The sequence below is a fragment of the Rutilus rutilus genome (genome assembly GCF_951802725.1).
Source record: "Rutilus rutilus genome assembly, chromosome: 7".
Taxonomy (NCBI): Eukaryota; Metazoa; Chordata; class Actinopteri; order Cypriniformes; family Leuciscidae; genus Rutilus; species Rutilus rutilus.
In genome coordinates, this window is record NC_140221.1 from 9229146 (window position 1) to 9249287 (window position 20142).

At 39.3% G+C, this 20142-nt stretch overlaps 1 protein-coding gene across 1 annotated transcript in view; it reads left to right on the forward strand.

Annotated features, from left to right (window-relative positions):
* Positions 1-19763, forward strand: part of drd2b (dopamine receptor D2b) — a gene marked incomplete at its 5' end in the record, with an annotated part of 75279 nt that extends 55516 nt beyond the window's left edge. Inside the window, 6 exons of the mRNA XM_084414606.1 lie at positions 6784-6893; positions 7490-7626; positions 9040-9239; positions 11033-11119; positions 18656-19001; positions 19104-19763. Of these exons, the coding sequence (XP_084270732.1) occupies positions 6784-6893; positions 7490-7626; positions 9040-9239; positions 11033-11119; positions 18656-19001; positions 19104-19300 (1077 nt within the window). The 3' untranslated portion in view covers positions 19301-19763. The remainder of the gene's footprint in view (positions 1-6783; positions 6894-7489; positions 7627-9039; positions 9240-11032; positions 11120-18655; positions 19002-19103) is intronic.
* Between the last annotated feature and the right edge of the window lie 379 nt (positions 19764-20142).

Consider the following 20142-nt stretch of genomic DNA (forward strand, 5'->3'; position numbering starts at 1 on the left):
ACACAAATTGCACCAAATAATAAGTCAAACAAAGAAAACAAAGAGTAAAATCAGGCCCCCTGACAACACCACATACAGCAAGGTGGATAAACAGTGCCTGAGTGGCACCAGAGTAAGGGGCCGATCACACCTGACGTGTTTTTTGCAGTGAGAGGCGCCTATTTTCAATTGATTTCCTATGGCAGCGAGCGTTCTGCGCGCTGTTTATGCGCCTGCTGCGCCTCGCGTTTTTGAAGTTGAAAAAAAAGCAACTCCGAGCGGAAAAAGCGCCTGACGTCATCACGTTTTTTTCCACTGTCCAGTCGATTGAATGGAAAGGCGGGCCTTCCGTTTTAGTGATGAAAGCTACAGTTGCTTGAACACCCGGAGAGTGTGATGATGGAGGATAAACTTGTGGTGCTCTCGCGGGTTACCAGGAGCTTAACGACTTCACGAACCGTAACTACCACAATGTTAACAGAAAGTAAATAAACTTAATAAAAGGCTGATTTGACGTTTACTTGACTGACAGGACAGCTGTTTCAGTGGTTGCCTAGCAACATAAAAAACGCAGCGCACTGCTCGTTCTGTATGCTGTGCACCTCGCGTTTTCGAACCTGAAAAATGCGTTAGGTGTGATCGGGGCCTAATGGGACAATAGATACAGTAAAAGTCATAAACACTACACAATAAAATGACGAACAATGATAGAGCAACACGTGTGACAAACCAAACCTGAAAGTACAGGTTCAAGGCGAGAAAATGCACTACTGGAACAAAACAGCGTGCCACACTACATGTGGTAGCAAATATAAAATAAATTGGTAATAAAGAAAAAGCTGCAATAAATCAAATCCAAATTAATAAAAATAGAAACACAATTTGACTAGCACTGTTAGCAAAAGAAAAAGAAAAGATGCAGTACAAAGCACAAACAAAAAGAAAAACAAAACTATACTTGGGAGCAAATCAACAAACTAATACCAAACGTACCTGAGAGCAAACTCCGCCAGAATCTTATCACAACGCCAATGTTAGAGCTCCGCTCTAATTGACCCTTCGCTAAGCCCTCCTTAGTTACTGTTGCTACGCCTGTCAAGCTTTTGCGCCTGGCACGTCTATTACAGTATGTATGCACCGGTTTCAGACATTCCCAAGGAGATAATTAGTCATTTTTGGCAAACAGGTGAAAATCTGAGAGAGCAAGACAAAAGGGACTGCAGTATGCATTCGAGGGATATATCCACGACATAATATGCAAACGATTAGAGAATAATTTCATACGCTGACCATTCAAATGGTAAACACACAAATTGAGGAACTGCTATGTGCATGCACAGGAGGGTGAGTGAAATTTGAAAATCTAATATTTATAAATCAAACAGCTTATCCATAAGTATTGTGGAATAAACACAAGACATTAGCCTGACCACTTTGCAATGATAACATTCTCCCGCTTATATTTTTAGTGCGCCAGGCTACAGCTCACACGTCGTGGGTCACATAAGTGACTAACGTTACTGTTATGAACTGATTAAGTTTGCATACCAACCTTTTCCTTGGAGATCTCCGGCAAGCCCCCTGATGTTCCCTCCTTTTACTAACTACCTTTTACTTATACTAGAACTAACACCGGGAGAGTCGCGATCGGATTGGGGTAGCTACTAGTTTAGCCGTCGATTAACAAAATGCTGAAATATATTTTTAAGTAACGTTAAGTTATGTCAGTGAGCCTCCGTCTTGCCTTTAATCACACTGCTTGATCCACGAGCTGGACAATAACTTTATTCTAGAGCTGCTATAAAGCCAAAACACTTTACTTTTAATTTCCTATTATCAATGTAAAGCTGCTTTGGAACAATCTACATTGTTAAAAACGCTATATAAATGAAGATGACGCCCGGCATTTCTCCCCTTTGGTTTTAGGTTTCGGGAAGGGAACAAAATCCACCACCCCGTCCAAACTTTTAGGATACCGGGTATCAGATTTGCACAATCCATACGCATAACGCTTGGGCATGTTTCCCTCGCTCGAAAGCTTGCCAGACCTCCCGCGCCTAGTTACGGTTGCTAAGCCACGATTGGCCAGTGGCGGTTTTCGGGCGTGGCTTAGCGAAGGGTCAATTAAACTATAAATAGAGCATATTAGCCTCAACCTGTTCACATCATTACACCATCAGCAGAGTCTCAACATATGTACCTGAATAGGAATGGGAACAGAAAGGGAATGAAACGGAAATGCCAGGGAGAGGAGAACCCAGAATCACCAGGACACGTACACACTTGCCAAAATAAAGGTCCTTAAATAGTATGGCCGCTTTCACCTTATTGGTTTGCCAAAACCATAATCACTTATCCTGCCACATCTGTATTCAGATAAATCCAGAAATGGGTGGGGCTTTCCCAGGAAGTTTGTGAAATTTCATGAGAAGCCCGTTTTTTTCCAATAGTATCTAGCTGCAGACCCGCAGCACCACCACTTTCAGAACCCCAGCCACAGAACCGGAAGTGAGGGGCGGAGCTTACATTCTAAACTGAGTAGCGCCACCTTAGGTTTTGGAGCGTAATTTGCTTTTATTACACACGAAACGTCATACTTTATATGTTATAATGATACATTAAGCATTTTAAAACATTGATATTGTATAATATAATTGTATGTAGTTATCCGTTTAATTGTATTATGAGAGTTACTTCCTGATCATGATGTCAAAAAATAATGCTTGAAACTTATGGCCATTTTATATGAAATATACTTTATTCACAAGCCAAGAACATGTGCAGCATGCATTTTTCTATATGTAAACTAAAACATTTCAATACAAATCCAAAAAAGTCATTTTAAAAGAAACAATAAAAATGTATACAACAAATAATTAAATTGAAATGTATCCATTGAACAATTCACTCCTAGGCCCATTTTGTCATGACAGTCCTGCATAAATTCAAATTACAAATTTTTTTACAATTCACTCCTAGGCCCATTTTATCATGACAATCCTGCATAAATTAAACTTAAAATGTATCAAATGAAGAATTCACTCTTAGGCCCATTTTGTCCTTACATTCCTGTAAAAATAACTCCATGTCATCCCTGAACACAAAATGAAATACAAAGGGCTCTCTGGAAGCTTCTGATTGTTCCAGGAGATTGTTGAGGGCTTTTTCCTTGTCTTCTTCATCCATTCTAATGAAACAAGGCTCTTCCACTGGACCCCTGAGCAGATGACTGTTGGAATGGAGCCATTTCACAGCTTCTTTCATATGTCGGGTTATTGGGAGCTCCTTCATTACAGAATATTAAAGGAAAATGTGACTTTAATATTTCTTAAAAATGTAATATATGTTAAGACATATGCGTGTGTTTATATTTGAGACACGCCTCACTGTTGCTAAGCATAGCTTGTTCTTCACTTGGAAGGGACTCTTGTCGGGTTTCTGCACTGGAATATACATATCTTGGTTAATTTAAAATTGATCAGAAGAGGGTGCAAATGTAATGGTGGGCTGGAGTAAATGTCCAGTATCTACCTCTACCAGAGAAAACCCCAAAGTTCTCCAGAAGAATAAGAGCCCACCATCTCCGTATGTTTGGAAAGTCGCACTGGAAGACAAAAATAGAGAAATCTTGATATATCCACTGCTACAACATCATAAAGGTCAATTACTTGAACTGGTAATTACTTACAAATGTAAAATCAAAGGGTGCTCCCAAGACAAGACGTAGAGCATACTGGAAAACAGGAGAAGCATGAGGTTATTAAGGGTTTGACACTTGAGCAGTCCCAACTTTAGCAGACTTCTTTATAACCCAACCTTGTTTTTCAGTAGCACCCATGTGCCAGGTGCAATTTTGGCTGTCATCTTACTGCAACAAAAATACACAAATAATAAAAACTGATTTGTTAATATGCAAAGTTACATTGTGCGGCACATACAGTTTGAAGCTCTGAATCCATGCAAAAACACAGCAGTCAAAAGCTATTTGGGTCTTTCTTGTAAAATCTGTCACAGCATGCAAAATCAGAACATCATGCAAGTAACCATTAAGCAAGTTTATTAAACTCTTGAACGACAAACTCATCGTGCTCTCCACCATGCTTGTCTCGTTGTCAATAACTCCGCCCCTCACTTCCGGTTCTGTGGTTGGGGTTCTGGCGCTGGGGTTCTGAAACTGGTCTGCAGTTGGAAATGTCTTGTTTTTTTTTTCCCTTCATATTTAATAAATATGCCTGGTAAAAACTCTTATTTTAAAAATATAAAATGTATTGAAATATCTTCTAATTAAACCAAATAATACTAAATGTAAAAAAAATAAAATAAATAAAGGATCCTTTATTTATATATATATTTTATCCAGAGGAATTTTGTGTACAGAATTATGTCAGGACAATCATCCACAACGTCATGAGGACTCTATATAAAATAGCTGATTAGAGACCATGGAAGTTTTCAGTGGTTAAACATTTCTAAAACAACTTTTACTATGCATACAAATGCAAATCTAAACAAATTGTATATATATATTTATATATTTTTTCTGTCTCAGAGAGAGAGTGCAAATGGCAAAGCTGTTTGATTTGCGATAGCGCTGCATCCTTCATTCATAAAGTTTACACTTATTCGTGTATTATATCGTATAAGACATACAATTATTTGATACACTGCCGATTTTGCAGGTTTTCCCACTTACAAAGCATGTAGAAGTCTGTAATTTTTATCATAGGTACTCTTCAACTGTGAGTGACGGAATCAAAAATCCAGAAAATCACATTGTATGATTTTTAAGCAATTAATTAGCATTTTATTGCATGACATAAGTATTTGATACATCAGAAAAGCAGAACTTAATATTTGGTACAGACACCTTTGTTTGCAATTACAGAGATCATACGTTTCATGTAGTTCTTGACCAGGTTTGCACACACTGCAGCAGGGATTTTGGCCCACTCCTCCATACAGACCTTCTCCAGATCCTTCAAGTTTCAGGGCTTTCGCTGGGCAATACAGACTTTCAGCTCCCTCCAAAGATTTTCAATTGGGTTCAGGTCTGGAGACTGGCTAGGCCACTCCAGGACCTTGAGATGCTTCTTACGGAGCCACTCCTTAGTTGCCCTGGCTGTGTGTTTTGGGTCGTTGTCATGCTGGAAGACCCAGCCACGACCCATCTTCAAAGCTCTTACCGAGGGAAGGAGGTTGTTGGCCAAGATCTCGCGATACATGGCCCCATCCATACTCCCCTCAATACGGTGCAGTCGTCCTGTCCCCTTTGCAGAAAAGCATCCCCAAAGAATGATGTTTCCACCTCCATGCTTCACGGTTGGGATGGTGTTCTTGGGGTTGTACTCATCCTTCTTCCTCCAAACACGGCGAGTGAAGTTTAGACCAAAAAGCTCTATTTTTGTCTCATCAGACCACATGATCTTCTCCCATTCCTCCTCTGGATCATCCAGATGGTCATTGGCAAACTTCAGATGGGCCTGGACATGCGCTGGCTTGAGCAGGGGGACCTTGCGTGCACTGCAGGATTTTAATCCATGACGGCGTAGTGTGCTACTAATGGTTTTCTTTGAGACTGTGGTCCCAGCTCTCTTCAGGTCATTGACCAGGTCCTGCTGTGTAGTTCTGAGCTGATCCCTCACCTTTCTTATGATCATTGATGCCCCACGAGGTGAGATCTTGCATGGTGCCCCAGACCGAGGGAGATTGACCGTCATCTTAAACTTCTTCCATTTTCTAATAATTCCGCCAACAGTTGTTGCCTTCTCACCAAGCTGCTTGCCTATTGTCCTGTAGCCCATCCCAGCCTTGTGCAGGTCTGCAATTTTATCCCTGATGTCCTTACACAGCTCTCTGGTCTTGGCCATTGTGGAGAGGTTGGAGTCTGTTTGATTGAGTGTGTGGACAGGTGTCTTTTATACAGGTAACAAGTTCAAACAGGTGCAGTTAATACAGGTAATGATTGGAGAACAGGAGGGCTTCTTAAAGAAAAACTAACAGGTCTGTGAGAGCCGGAATTCTTACTGGTTGGTAGGTGATCAAATACTTATGTCATGCAATTGTTAATTATGTATTTAGTTATTAGTTATTTTACAATTAATTATTTAAAAATCATACAATGTGATTTTCTGGAATTTTGTTTTAGATTCTTTCTCTCACAGTTGAAGTGTACCTATGATAACAATTATAGACCTCTACATGCTTTGTAAGTAGGAAAACCTGCAAAATCGGCAGTGTATCAAATACTTGTTCTCCCCACTGTATATCAAATAGTAGAAAATGTGTATGATGTAGTAGTTTAGTAGATATTACTCTTGTCCAAGCTCTGATTTCTGAGATACGCACTGAGACGGCAAATCAACTATTTGATTTGCAATCACGCGTTGCTCATTTCATTCATAAAGTTTACACTCTTTCATATGTTTATGTATAATATCTTGTTATGCTATCCCCTGGCTCACCTGTTATTCGGTAGAAGCCATTATTCTCTTACGAATAAGGTATTCGGATATGGGTACATCCCTAATAATATTTCACAATAGTACTCTGTTGACTGTATTTTTGAACAAATAAATGCAGCCTTTTTTAACTTTTCATCAGTGTACCATGCAGCATGTGTACCGTTAGGCCTATACTTTTTTTTTTAAGAACAACATTTGTATTCAGGTTCTCCCAGTGAATTCTATATTCTTCATTATTAATTTATGTATCTGACAAGTATTATTGTTGTTGTTGTCCTCAGTAAATAATTGAACTTGTCTTTTCAAAACGTATTGTCTGAATGTGCATGTGTCTGTGTTGCAGGTGGTGGGGGAGTGGCGTTTCAGCAAGATCCATTGTGACATTTTCGTTACATTGGACGTCATGATGTGCACGGCGAGCATTCTTAATCTTTGTGCTATTAGTATTGACAGGTAGGTTCTTCTATCAGTTCAGGAAAAGTATAATGATACTTTTAAATGACAAGAATACCATAGATCAATCACATATCTTCCAGTGGGCAGTGGGATGGGGGGTTGTTGGGGTTGTTGTATGGAATTGACACGGATTGAGTAATTCATCAAATGATGACCATTTGATAAAAATAACATTATAACCATGCATTTGTTGGAGCAATTATGCAAAATAAAGTATGTCAGATTACAGTAGTTTGCTGCAAAGATCAGGGAATTCTGCCATGCAAATTACATTGAGTGCTAAATTCGGTGCTAAAACAATGCAGACAGTGCTATTAAACAACACTTTCAGTGAGCATAATGCATGCTTAGTAAACTCAAGCATTTTGTTAGAGTAGGAAGACCCCTGAAGCTTTGGAAATGATGATGAGGTTTAGGTTTATTACAGTCACAAAAGGAAGAGAGATGATGGCACAATAATGGCAGCTGGTAGCAAAAGCAGCTTGTCAGGTGTGACCAACATTGTTATTTACTCTGTTTGTCTGCTTAAATTCAAAATCACCCTATCCCACCCACCCCCTTTTCATCTCCTTCCCTCTGGGCTTCTCGTGCAGGTACACGGCTGTTGCCATGCCGATGTTGTACAACACACGCTACAGCTCCAAGAGACGTGTCACTGTAATGATCTCGGTGGTTTGGGTGCTTTCGTTCGCTATTTCTTGCCCCCTGCTGTTTGGATTAAATAACACAGGTAAACGACAGGTTTGTATATAATGACCAGTGCCTAATTTGTAAATTAATAATTGCCGGATCAAAAACAGCAATGAAATGGCGCTGTGAACTTACAATGTGGAACATACAATGACGTCACTAAACGGTGACACTTCATAGGTTTCTGCATTTCTGCTTTACTGTGCTCAAAAATATATATATGCTGAGGGCCAATAGCAAAACAGAACCTCCAAATACATCTGCATAAACATGTGCTCGCTTTGTCTCTCACATGCACACGCGGCATTAACTCAACCAATCTGGGGTGCGTTTCCCAAACAACGATGTAACTCGCTGCTTAACTACCATAGTACGATGCATCGTTGAAGAAATCAACTAACTAGTCACGACTTTTTCCCGAAACCGTATTGTCGCAAAGTGGTTCAACCATGTTGGTTTATGACGTCACGCACGTGGTGGAGTAATAACTTCTTTTAATGAATCTGTTTGAGATCGAATTAATGCTAGATGTTTTGCTATAAATTACAGACATGGCATCTGAGGACTATTTACATTTTTTTGCTTTATTTCCAGATTCAATCATAGGCTCGTTCTTACATAGTAGAGCACGTTCGCACATGCGCACTCTTCAAAAACAGTGCTTTAAATCTCTTGACAAACTAAAAGACGTAAATTACATTTGTATGTATTCTAAATAAAAGACACAGGTTGTACTGAATGTCAGCTTGCTTATTTTGCTCAAGATAAGGATTTATTAAGTCCACATGTCATGCAAACTAGAAACTATGCTTCTAACCAAAGGTCGGGAGCTATCGTTCCAACTACACAACTTTGCGATGCTGTTTGCGAATGTTCGTTAGAACGATGGTTTTGGGAAACACTGACTCGTTGAACTATGCTGATAATGATGGAACTTGCGGACATAGTTGGCTAACAATGCTTTTGGGAAACGCACCCCAGCATGCTCAGCGCCCAAGTCCCACCCTCAAAAGTTCATAAACAAAGTTGCTAGTTCCTAGGGAAAGTTCCTGCGGTGGAAACATGGCAAACATTAAAAACTGTTAACATGCTGCTTAAAAATTAAGAAACTGTGAAACATTTTTTTCAGGATTCTTTGATTAAAAGAAAGCATTCATTTGAAATAAGAATCTTTTGTAAAATTAGAAAGTTGTTTACTGTCACTTTTTAATGCATCCTATATACTTACATATACTAGAACAACATTTTGTATTCAGTTTTGAGCTCACTCAACACTGTTGTCATATTGTTATACATTTCCCAGTATGTTTCTAATCTAATTATAATCTGGAGCTAATCTGCACTTGTTATGGGACATTTTCCCATACAGGCATTTACCAATGCCTCACTGAACTAATTAGTTTTGCAACCATAATTAATTGTGTAACCATATTTTACTCACTCTCTCTCTTAGCTACACGGGATGGTGCCGTTTGTGAAATCGCCAACCCCGCTTTTGTTGTCTACTCCTCCATCATGTCATTCTACGTGCCCTTCATCATCACCCTCCTCGTCTACGTGCAGATCTATGTGGTTCTTCGCAAGCGCCGGAAACGGGTCAACACTAAACGGAGCTGCCAGAAGACAGATGCTGATGCTCAGCCCTCTTTCAAGGTGATGTGCACTATGTGCGACAGTAGCCTCAGGGAAAATACCCAGCACTCCCCACAGGACAAGACATGGTGTCAGTGTCATTTTACAAAAGGACTTGGCCTTTTTCTAGAAGATATGGGGAGCATCTGTCAGTGTTAATTAGAATCTCTGGGGTAATAACAGGACCTGCAGGACACTACTGGAGATACAGTAACCCCAAAACCTTTACTCGCTCCTGGAATCAGCATTATGTTACAGTATTCTGTTCAGTTTTAGGTTTAATTTAATGCTTGATTTTGGCTAATGGCAGATATATATCTTAATAGGGATGCAAATGAAAATGAACAGTTTTATTTTTAGGCTACATCTACATAAATCCGGATACATTCGGAAATGGTGTTTTTTTATTTCAAAATGCAAATTTCAATTCAAAATCTCGGTCCACACTTGCATTTTCAAGCATTTGCCATACGTTTCTCATCCACACTGAAATGTCAGAAACTTTAAATCATTGTGTATGCATAAAACTGACTGAGATGAAATTTCTCACGCTATTCTTTCTGGAACAATCATTTTATTAGCTAAATATTCCACCACTTACTGGTACGTCCAGGGCACACTCAATTGCCATTCAATGTGTGGTCTAAAACAGTGGTTCTCAATCCTGGTCCTGGGGACCCACAGCTCTGCACATTTTATATGTCTCCTTTATCTGACACACCCAGTTCAGTTCATAGAGCTCTTTCCTAACGAGCTGATGATCTGATTCAGGTGTGTTAAATGAGGGAGACATACAAACTGTGCAGAGCTGTGGGTCCCCAGGACCAGGATTGAGAACCACTGGTCTAAAACACAATTACCATCATATTTGTTGTAGGACAGCAATTGTCTGTAATCTTTCCAGGAATGTAATATGAAAATTGTACAAAGAAACATTTATCTTTAGCAACACTGTGAACATGAATAGCACATAGCAGGGACATAACAGTATAAACAGATATCAATTGGTACAATATGGGCCACATGACTAAACGTGTCATCATTTGTGAATTCCTCCATTTCCAGACTACAAAGCGAAAATGCATTTACAAATGTATCTGTCTTCAAAAAGCTCAGTTTTCACAGGACAAAAACGGAAGGCCAAAACGTAGAGAAAATATTGCTTTATCAAATGTGTCCATATAAATCCAGATAAGATCCAGTCCACATAGTGGAGATACTGAAATGAGTATGTGTATTTAGTTATGGGGGCATTGCCTTAGCCTGATGTTGAATATGCATTACCCACTGGACGCTGTGAGAGTAAAGTCATTAAAGCAAATGAAACCATCACCATGCCAACAATTAGAAGATTTTTTTTTTTCTGAGCTGTAAAGTTTTTAAACAATTCCCCATGCAATCTGTGTCAGAGCAGATTGCGTATATTATAGGCTATACTGGCTTCATTCATATTTAATTTTTATCACAATACTGAATTATTTCAATTATTTCTTTCTTCTGACCTTTGCGCTCTTTCATCATCGATTTCCTGCACTTGCTGTTTTTTTATTGGCCACTTTGGATCAATGGGTTCAAGCCATCTAGTTTTAAAGAGTCCCAATTACTTTTTTTGGTACTTACAAATTACTGAAGCAATCACTTTTTCATTCCACTTTTAACGCAAGAAAGGCTCTTTTGTGTTCAGTGGATATATTAGCATTGTGTGTCATCAAGAGGCACCAAATATACCTGTGAATGATTTCAAGGCTCCATGCTGTCTTTGAAATTTAATGTCGACCACATGCTGAATTAAATTATTATTACCTCTGCCACAGGAAAAGTGCACTCATCCTGAAGATGTGAAACTGTGCACAGTTATCATTAAGACCAACGGGGGTTTACCTGCCAAAAACAAGAAAGCAGTAAGTGTATTTTACTTATAAATCAACTTAAAATGTTATGTAAAATATTTGTAGATTAATGTATGCAGCTGCCTATACATTAACACAATTACATCCAAGTGCTATTTGCCTCATTATGGGAAAGAGTGCAGTTATATAAAAAAAAAAAAAATCTGTACTGAAAAATTAGCTGGTTTTGGAAGTCTAAGTACCACATAGTTTTGTAGTTTTGGTGGTATTAATTAAAATATTTAGGTTGATTCAGCTATATTACATAATATTTTTAAAGACTGAAAAGGTATTTTATTATAAAACATACTCTCATAATCTTTGTGTCTGGACACACCTCTCAATTACTTTCACCATCTAGGTTAACTATAGACCCGATATAGTCCAGCTATATAATCTTGAATTTGGTTACAAGTAATTTTTGCCCAAGTAACTTATGAGATGTATGCTATTCCATCATGTAAGCAAAGTCAACAATGATTACAAGGTGTTTGGTTTCATTTCTTTGACAGGTTCTATGCATAGCCTGTGCATTTATTCTTGAGCTATGTTTAGACGTCTATTACATTTTCACTGACAGCCCAAATTTTGCTTTGTTTTAGCCTAGACATCAGGGCTGTTTTTGAATAGCTATTAGATGGCTATTAGACGTATTTTAAATGCAAAATTGCTTGCTGGGATCAAGCATCTAGCCAGCAGCTTGCATTTACAAATGTGTGAAAAAATGGGTCGTTCTGAAAAGCTCTGTGAATTCAAGAGGGGTACTGTGATAGGATGCCACCTTTGCAATAAGTCAGTTCATGAAATTTCATCCATGGTAGGTATTCCACGGTCAACTGTAAGTGGTATTATTGGAAAATTGATGCACCTCTTGATGGAAATAAATGTTGTGATGTTATTTCCATCAAGAGGTGCATACATTTTTGGTCATGATATTGCATTGACAATGCAAGAGTCAAGCACTCTGTAAAGTCTTTCCCAGCACATCCCAAAGACTTTCAATGAATTTAAGGTCTGGACTAGAGGTGCCAATTCATGTGTGCAAATGATTATTCATGCTCCCTCCCAACCATTCTTTCATAATTTGAGCCTGATGAATCTTGACATTGTCATCCTGGAATATGGACATGATATGTCTTCCTACATGATTGTTTAAGAAATGAAAAGCTCACCCCATCAATTAGGGTTAGAAGAACTGTTGCCAAACTGTTACATGCGATTTTTAAAAATTGGAAATATTGTGACAGACAGCAAACACATGCAAATTAGTAAATGAGTGAAACACACACCACAATATAAACAATGTACTTATTTTACACTTGCTAATGATTTATTAGTTTCAGTCTTACAAAAAGTGCAAATTATTTTGCTTTTGTTAGTCTCCTCTTTATTTCATTACATTAAAATGCACTTTATTTCTTCCTCATTTTTTCAGAATCGGAAGTATTTCTTAAATTGTACATTAATAAATGTATATTGCGTAATGCGAGACCATCAAACCGTCAAATCATTTCATTGCGTTTTACATCAGGAGCAGTTGTGCAGTACATTGAGATTTGAAGCACGCAGAGACAATCGGCAGAGAAATGTTACGGATGGTTTTATTCCATCTGCACGCACTGAAACACAAGCAGTTCTGCACGTTCACGTATTCCACTAACGAACAGAACTGTCCGTGTTTTAGTGCATGCAAAAGAATAAAACTAATGTTATGCCGGTTTATGCAATTGGTTCCTGCAGCGTTAATAACGGATCATGTCAGGTAAAAGGGAAGCAAAACATTCTGCAGATGTCTGCTGGCTTTATTTCTTCAACAGCTTCAAGTTTAATGCACTTTCATGTTCTATCCAGTTTTGCGTTTATTTTCATGCACCACTAACTGTAGGGCTGCCCCTTAATAGTCGGCTAATCGTTAGTCCACTAGAAGAGGCTTAGTCAACCAAAAATTTTTATTAGCGGTTAGTTGAAGAAGAAAATAAACTTGTGGCGAAGTCACGCAGTCCGTGAGGGACAGATCGCTAATGGCGGATCCTTGTGGTAATTATGATATGTGCAGGAAAACATCTACCTCAAATAAGGCTTATCATTTGAAACATGTAAGTAGTAGCAACTTACATGGCTTCTGGCTTTAATGTTAACCTATATAAATGTGCGCTATTATTAGGCATATATTCAAGTGTTTGTGCAGACTGTGGATAGCGCGCTTACTGCACCGGATCCAGGCTGTATCCAGATCTGATGAAGGACCTGCGCCTGGACGCGACGACAGCGCAATCCTGAAATGTCAACTAGGCTCTTCCCTGTGAAGGCCTTCCTCCCCTCCCCTCCCTTTACCTCTCTACAGATAAAGCATTGTTGGGATAATTCCGGTTCGCATGGCTACGTGGAAGCAATACAAATTCTGTATTATTAATTTTAAAGGCCAGACAAGTAGTATGTTGAGGGTTGATTTGTAGGGAAGGACTACACGCCTGCGCACATCTATTCAAACGCACATACCTATAGACTGAACTCGTAATACGCATGTCCACGCCATCGGCGTTCTTACTGGTTCGCGTTTTTGAAGTTTGCGCAGAAAGAACTTAAGAGTTTTCTGTTAAAATGGTGTTGTGTTAGCGGCCCCTAAGTAAATAACTAATGATCGTTGCGACGGAAGTGAATCAAACTTACTTTAGCTGGACTATAACTTTATTCTAGAGCTGCTATAAAGCCAAAACACTTTACTTAATTTCCTATTATCATTGTAAAGCTGCTTTGGAACAATCTACATTGTTAAAAGCGTTATATAAATGAAGATGACTTGACTTGACTTGACTTGACTTGCATAGCATGGCATGTAGGCACATGTGCAATCACTTGCATTTAACTTAAAATACTCCGTAATTTTTGGTCTTAAATCAAAAGTAGCCTAATACGTCATTCGAAACTGACAAATTTGAGTTGTGTGCACTCACAATAACTAAAAGTTGTGTTTTTGTAAAATAAAGAAAACAATCAGGAAGCGCTTTCTACCGCTTCGGTCTCTGTGAACTTGAGCACGTCAAAAAATAAACAAACTCAGCGTGAACTTTCCTCACAGACATGAGAAATTCATCTATTGAAAGCTTGAATTTTTTAAATGAACTGATTCAAATGGAGAACAAATATTCTCAGATTATGTTATGAAACGTGCAAATACTGTAGGTGCACACACTACAGCAGAGATGACGAGTCAGCTTCATCAACTTCATCACTGCAGCCGAAAACACCGAAAACACTAGTTTATCTATAAATTATTAAAATGTTCAGACAGTCTCCTTGCTTTTTTTTCACGACACATTCATAATCATTACATTTGCCGGTGCGCTGTGGCAAGCTTTATGCGTGTGCTTCTGATTAGCCTATGTATTGGCAATTAAAGCTCATTATTATGATTTGGCTCAATAATATACACGTTTGATTAGTCGACTAATCACTTAAATGAACGACTAATAGTTGACAAGAAAGATCTTTGGTCGAGGGCAGCCCTAGCTTACTGCGCCTATTTTATGGCTTTTCTCTGCGATTCGCAGTCTTTAAATCCATATAATTTGTGCTGTCATTGATAGAAAAATCTGTTTGCTTATAGTAGTACTTGTAACAGTATAGAAAGAACTCAAAGTAACCCCAGTTTTGCGTGGTGCATATCTGTGTGGTGACGTAACTGGTAAACCGAGTGCACTTGTGTGGCAGCGACCCGGGTTCAAATCCAGTCTGTAGTGGTTCCTACATTCAATGTACATACTGTTCTCAATGTCTCACTGATGTTCTCCAGATAACCGAGTTACTGGTATACTGGGCACCCCCAGTATAATGTCAGTAAAAGGTAAATTTTTAAGCTGTGCCATTATTTATTAATATTATTTTATTGTAGCCTATTTGAAGCACATGATAATGATGCTATTAGCACACTTCAAGTTTACTTGAAATGTCATTGCATTGTGTTTTAAAATCACTAAAAGTTTAGTTTAGTTTAGTTAGTTTGGTAAGTTTTGCGTGTGATCGACTGCTGACGCGCAAATTAAAGAACACAGACGCAGTCAAATAATTTACATAATGACCAACGCAATCTACCAAAATCAGCGCAAATCTGCATTGGGTCGCAAATTGGGGCGCAACATGTTACATGTAATCTAACGTCTCCTCTGGCATTCCAAAGAAATTAATACAAGTGGAAAATATTTTCTCCCTTCTACCACTCGCTGTCTGTTCTCTGCGGTGTCTCCTCCTAGCAGCAACAATTGCAGCTAAGTCAGAAAATTTGTTAAGACATGCTTTTTCGGGGTGTTAAATAATGGCGCAAATACCAGTAAATTGACTAGTGCAAACATTAGTAAATCGCGTTGTGTTATTCATTTAAATACTCTCCTCCAATAAATGTTGTCTGAAAGGGAAACTCGTATAAATGCATACCGTAAAACTTCAAATAATAGCCGAGTCCCAAATAGACGCCTGTCTCCTTTAAACGCCTGGTGTGACGACAGGTTTGGGTAAATAAAGGCCGGTCTCAAATAGAGGCCTGGTCTGTTTTTTAGTATCGGGTTGTATTTGATCTTCTCAAACCCGTCAGATCGTCTGTTCTATGTTTTGATTAGATTTCACGTGACAGACACAACAACAGTTCATGAACGACTCATCACTATGGCAACATAACAAAGAGGTTAACGAACTTTCTTTTAGTCTTCAGTTTTTCTTAATTCTCTCAATACCACCATGGAGACAAAAAGAAAAAAGTATGATTTGACATTTAAGCTGACAGTTGTCAAATTTGCCGAACAAAATTCGGGAGAAGCAGTGGCAAGACATTTCTCGGTTGATCCAAAGAGAGTGCGAGAATGGCGTAAAAATAAAGCTGAACTGCAACGTCTGTCCGAGGAAGACGACAAAAGGGCCAGACTGCGAGGTGGAGGGAGGAAGAAGGCCAGTGAAGAGCTGGAGGTGAGCGTGTGTGAGTGGATCCACAGCATGCGGGCAAAGCATCTCAGAGTCTCACGTAAAATGATCAGGGCCAAGGCAAAAGAAGTGTATGCAACAGTGAGTGACGGCAGGGATGAGGAGAGTTTTACTGCGAGCGCTGGCTGGCTGGACAAATTCCTGAAGTGCAACGACTTTTCAGTCAGAAGACGCACAACTGTGGCCCAGAAAGACGCCAAGCACTTCACTGAGAAACTGGTAAATTTTGTCACATATACAACGCGGATTATTAAGGCAAAGAAAATACAGCCGAAAAACATTATAGCCATGGACGAAACAGCGGTGTGGTTTGATATGGTGGGCTCTACAACGGTGGATGCAAGAGGTGCACGCAGTGTTCCACTGAAAACCACAGGCCATGAGAAGAGCCACTTAACTGTGGTGTTGGCTGCGAAAGCGGACGGGACCAAATTGAAACCTTACATTGTCTTCAAAGGGGGGATCAAGGAGGTGAAATTAATGCAAAATAGGTATCAGTAGGGTGGTGGTGGCCACGTCCAAAAATGGATGGATGAACGAGGAGCTGACTGCAGACTGGCTTCAGAGAGTGGTGGGAAAGCTCAACTTCGCCCCTCGTCTCCTAGCCTGGGATTCATATCGCTGTCATATCAGCGCAGCGACCAAAGCTGAGCTCAAAAGGGGCTACAACATAACCACGGCTGTGATACCCGGTGGCTGTACAAAGTACATACAGGCCCCTGACGTCGTATGGAACCAACCATTCAAAGCCAGCCTGCACGAGTCCTATGACAACTGGATGGCAGGGGATGTGGACAAAGAGTACACAGCTGGAGGAAATATGAGGGCCCCAGCTCGTCGCTTGTTGGTTTCCTGGGTACTTCAAGCATGGGAAAAGCTGGATACGGAGCGGCTGAAAAATTCCTTTAAGGTATGCTTGCGCGCGCGTGTGTGTGTGCGAGGGAGAAAGAGGAGATAATATATTTTATTAACTTCGGGATGTTATCCTTAGGTATGTGGCCTGACAGTAGCTTCTGATGGAAGTGAGGATCACCTTATCCATAGTTTCAAAGAGGGAGAGCCGTGCGCATCTGGGCGGGAGCTGTTAGTGCAAGCAAGGCAGGCAGAGTTAGCGGAGGCTGGAGAGGGAGAAGTGGAGGAGAGCGACGTGGAGGAGGAATTCGCCAATGAACTTGTAATTGAGGATCGCGGGGATGATGATAGTGATGAATAGAGTAATTTTCTATCACATGATTGCAGTTGTTTTACAGGGTAGCCTTCATTCTTTCTTGTTGATATGTTTCAGGCAACAAGGTCATATGCTCGATGGAATTTAGCGGTAACTTATATTGTTCTGCCCATTGCTGTCATATCGTTTCGTTTTTTATGCTGCCAATAATCTAAGACATTTCTTACACTAAATGATTTGTTAAACACATTCGTTTAGGGTAACTTGTATTGTTCTGCCCATTGCTGTCACATCGTTTCGTTTTTTATGTTTTTTTTTTTTTTTTTATGCTGCCAATAGCCAAAGACATTTCTTACATTAAATGATTTGTTAAACACATTCAAATTAATTATAAATAAAACGTAATATAATGTGGTAACCTCCTACTCTCATGCTTGAACATTCTCAACACTAAATTAAAGGCCTGTCTCTTATAGACGCCTGTCTCAAATACAAGCCGGTGCAGTTCGGCGATTTGGGTAAATAGAAGCCCGGGCTATTATTTGAAGTTTTACGGTATGCAATAAGGTCAGCCGCAAAAACAACTCAGTCCGCGCCTTTTCAGCCTAATTTAGCGCCTTTAGTTAATCCCGACAGTAGTTTGTTTAACGGCAAAAGAGGGTTTGCGCTGGCGCAAGCTGTTAGTATCTGGCTCTTACAGTGTAACTGAATTGTAATGTTACCAAAATACATTTGAAGTTTATGCTGAGTGAATTATGCATTTCAAAACTTAAATGCAAGAGTATATTTAAAGTGTACTTAAGTATACTTGGAATAGTTCCACTTTAGCACAAACAAGTATATTTAATACAACTTTAGTTGAACTTCAGCACTGCTTTTGGACAACTAAAATGTATTTAGTACAAAATTAGTTGTTCCAATTTAACAGACTTTAAGTATACCAATTTATTGTGTGCCACAAATACATTTAGATATACTAAAGTACATGAATAAATTGTGCTTAAGTATATTATTTCTTCACTAGGGAGGTAAACTCCATCTGTAAATTGTTCTCTTTCATGAACTGCATGTTTGTTACATTTGGGTTACTGTGAGTCATATATCACATCAGATGGATTATACTTGGATTACTGTGAGTCATACATCCATGTTGACAACCTGCCTGTGTTAAATAAGCATTGATTTAAGTGTGAATAGTTAATGAGAGGCCATAAGGTCACCAATTACCACTGTCAGAAACTGTCAGGTTAGGGCAAATCAGCTTGAATGCCCATTTTATTTTCACACGTAACATCATTTTCAGTTATTTATCTTGCTTACTTTTTTCCTACGTTGGTCTACTAGTACATGACATACTGTACAGATTCAAAGTGCCATTATACAATTAATGATAAACACATCTTCAACAGAAACTGATAAAGGAAGTCCTGCACCAGGGTTGTGATGTGGGGGTGGATATTGTGGCCGGCACCAGCCCTCTAGAGAAAAAGAAACAGGCATCCACTCTGGTCGTTGACCTATTGGCCAACCCAAGCCCCATCCATGCCTCTCCCTCCCACGATGAATGTCAGTCAAATGGAGATGAGAAAAATGGCCATGCCAAGGAGGTCCAGACCCCTAAAGAAGCCAAACCTGTTGAAACTCAGGCACTGCCCAATGGCAAAACGCGAACTACAGTGACCAAAACCATGAGCAAGAGGAAGATTTCTCAGCATAAAGAGAAGAAGGCTACTCAGATGCTGGCCATTGTTCTAGGTGAGATCACAATGCTGTCATTTTATAGAAGTATTGCTTAGCCGTAAATCCTAGATTGAGGTCTTGTCCTCAGAAAACCACAGCTTATTTTCTCTGTTGCAGGTGTTTTCATTATTTGCTGGCTGCCCTTTTTTATTACTCACATTTTGAAAACTCACTGCACGAGCTGCGTGGTGCCACTGGAAATGTACAATGCTTTCACTTGGCTGGGATATGTGAACAGCGCCGTCAACCCCATCATATATACCACTTTCAATGTGGAGTTCAGAAAGGCTTTCATAAAGATATTGCACTGCTGAGGACATTATTCATTGCACACGAAGAGGAGAGATGTAAGATTTCACAAGAGGTTAGTGCCATCTTTCACTGCCATGTGAAATGACGGATTTACAAAGCCACGCTTTTAAGGCAGAATGGAAAAACTCATTACAGAAAATGGAGGTTCAAATGAATGTAAAAGTAGAGTTTTATTTGTGTCTCCATTATTTATGGCAGTAGACTGAATGTGCAAGCACATGTTTATTCTCTTTGGAGTTGGAATGTGAATGTGATTAAATATCGAGTACAAAATTTAAGCGAATTTGAGATCGTAAATTGGATCTTGCCACAGAGACTTTTATGCAAGCAGGGACCTGAATGTCAAAATCACCATATTATATCAATTTAGAGGTGAGCAACTGGTTACAAAATGCTTACAGCTCTGTATATTCAAGTATTTATTTAGTCAATAATATTTATTTGTTTTGAGAAATTGTTAATAAAGGGATAGCTATTGTAAAGTATAAATGAGGTGGAAATACCACCAGCGGTTTTATAAAGCCAGAACACAAAGATATTAAAGGTGCTCTCTGTAATGTTTTGTTTATGTTGCACTGGTCATCTTGGACGAATACTGACACCTAGGGGCCTGGAGCATAGAATCATACAATTTAAGCTAAAGGCTTCAGTTGTAGAAATGTGCTGTTCGCAGTCAGATGTAATTAATTTATTTCTTGAACTAAAGTGTCTGATAACAGCCAAGATAAAGTAGTATCTGTCTCGTCATATGATATCAACATGTCTGCCCAACATGTCCATGAGGCAACCCACACTATGTAAAATAAAACAGCTTTTAGCAGAGCATCAATACTTTTTCAATAAT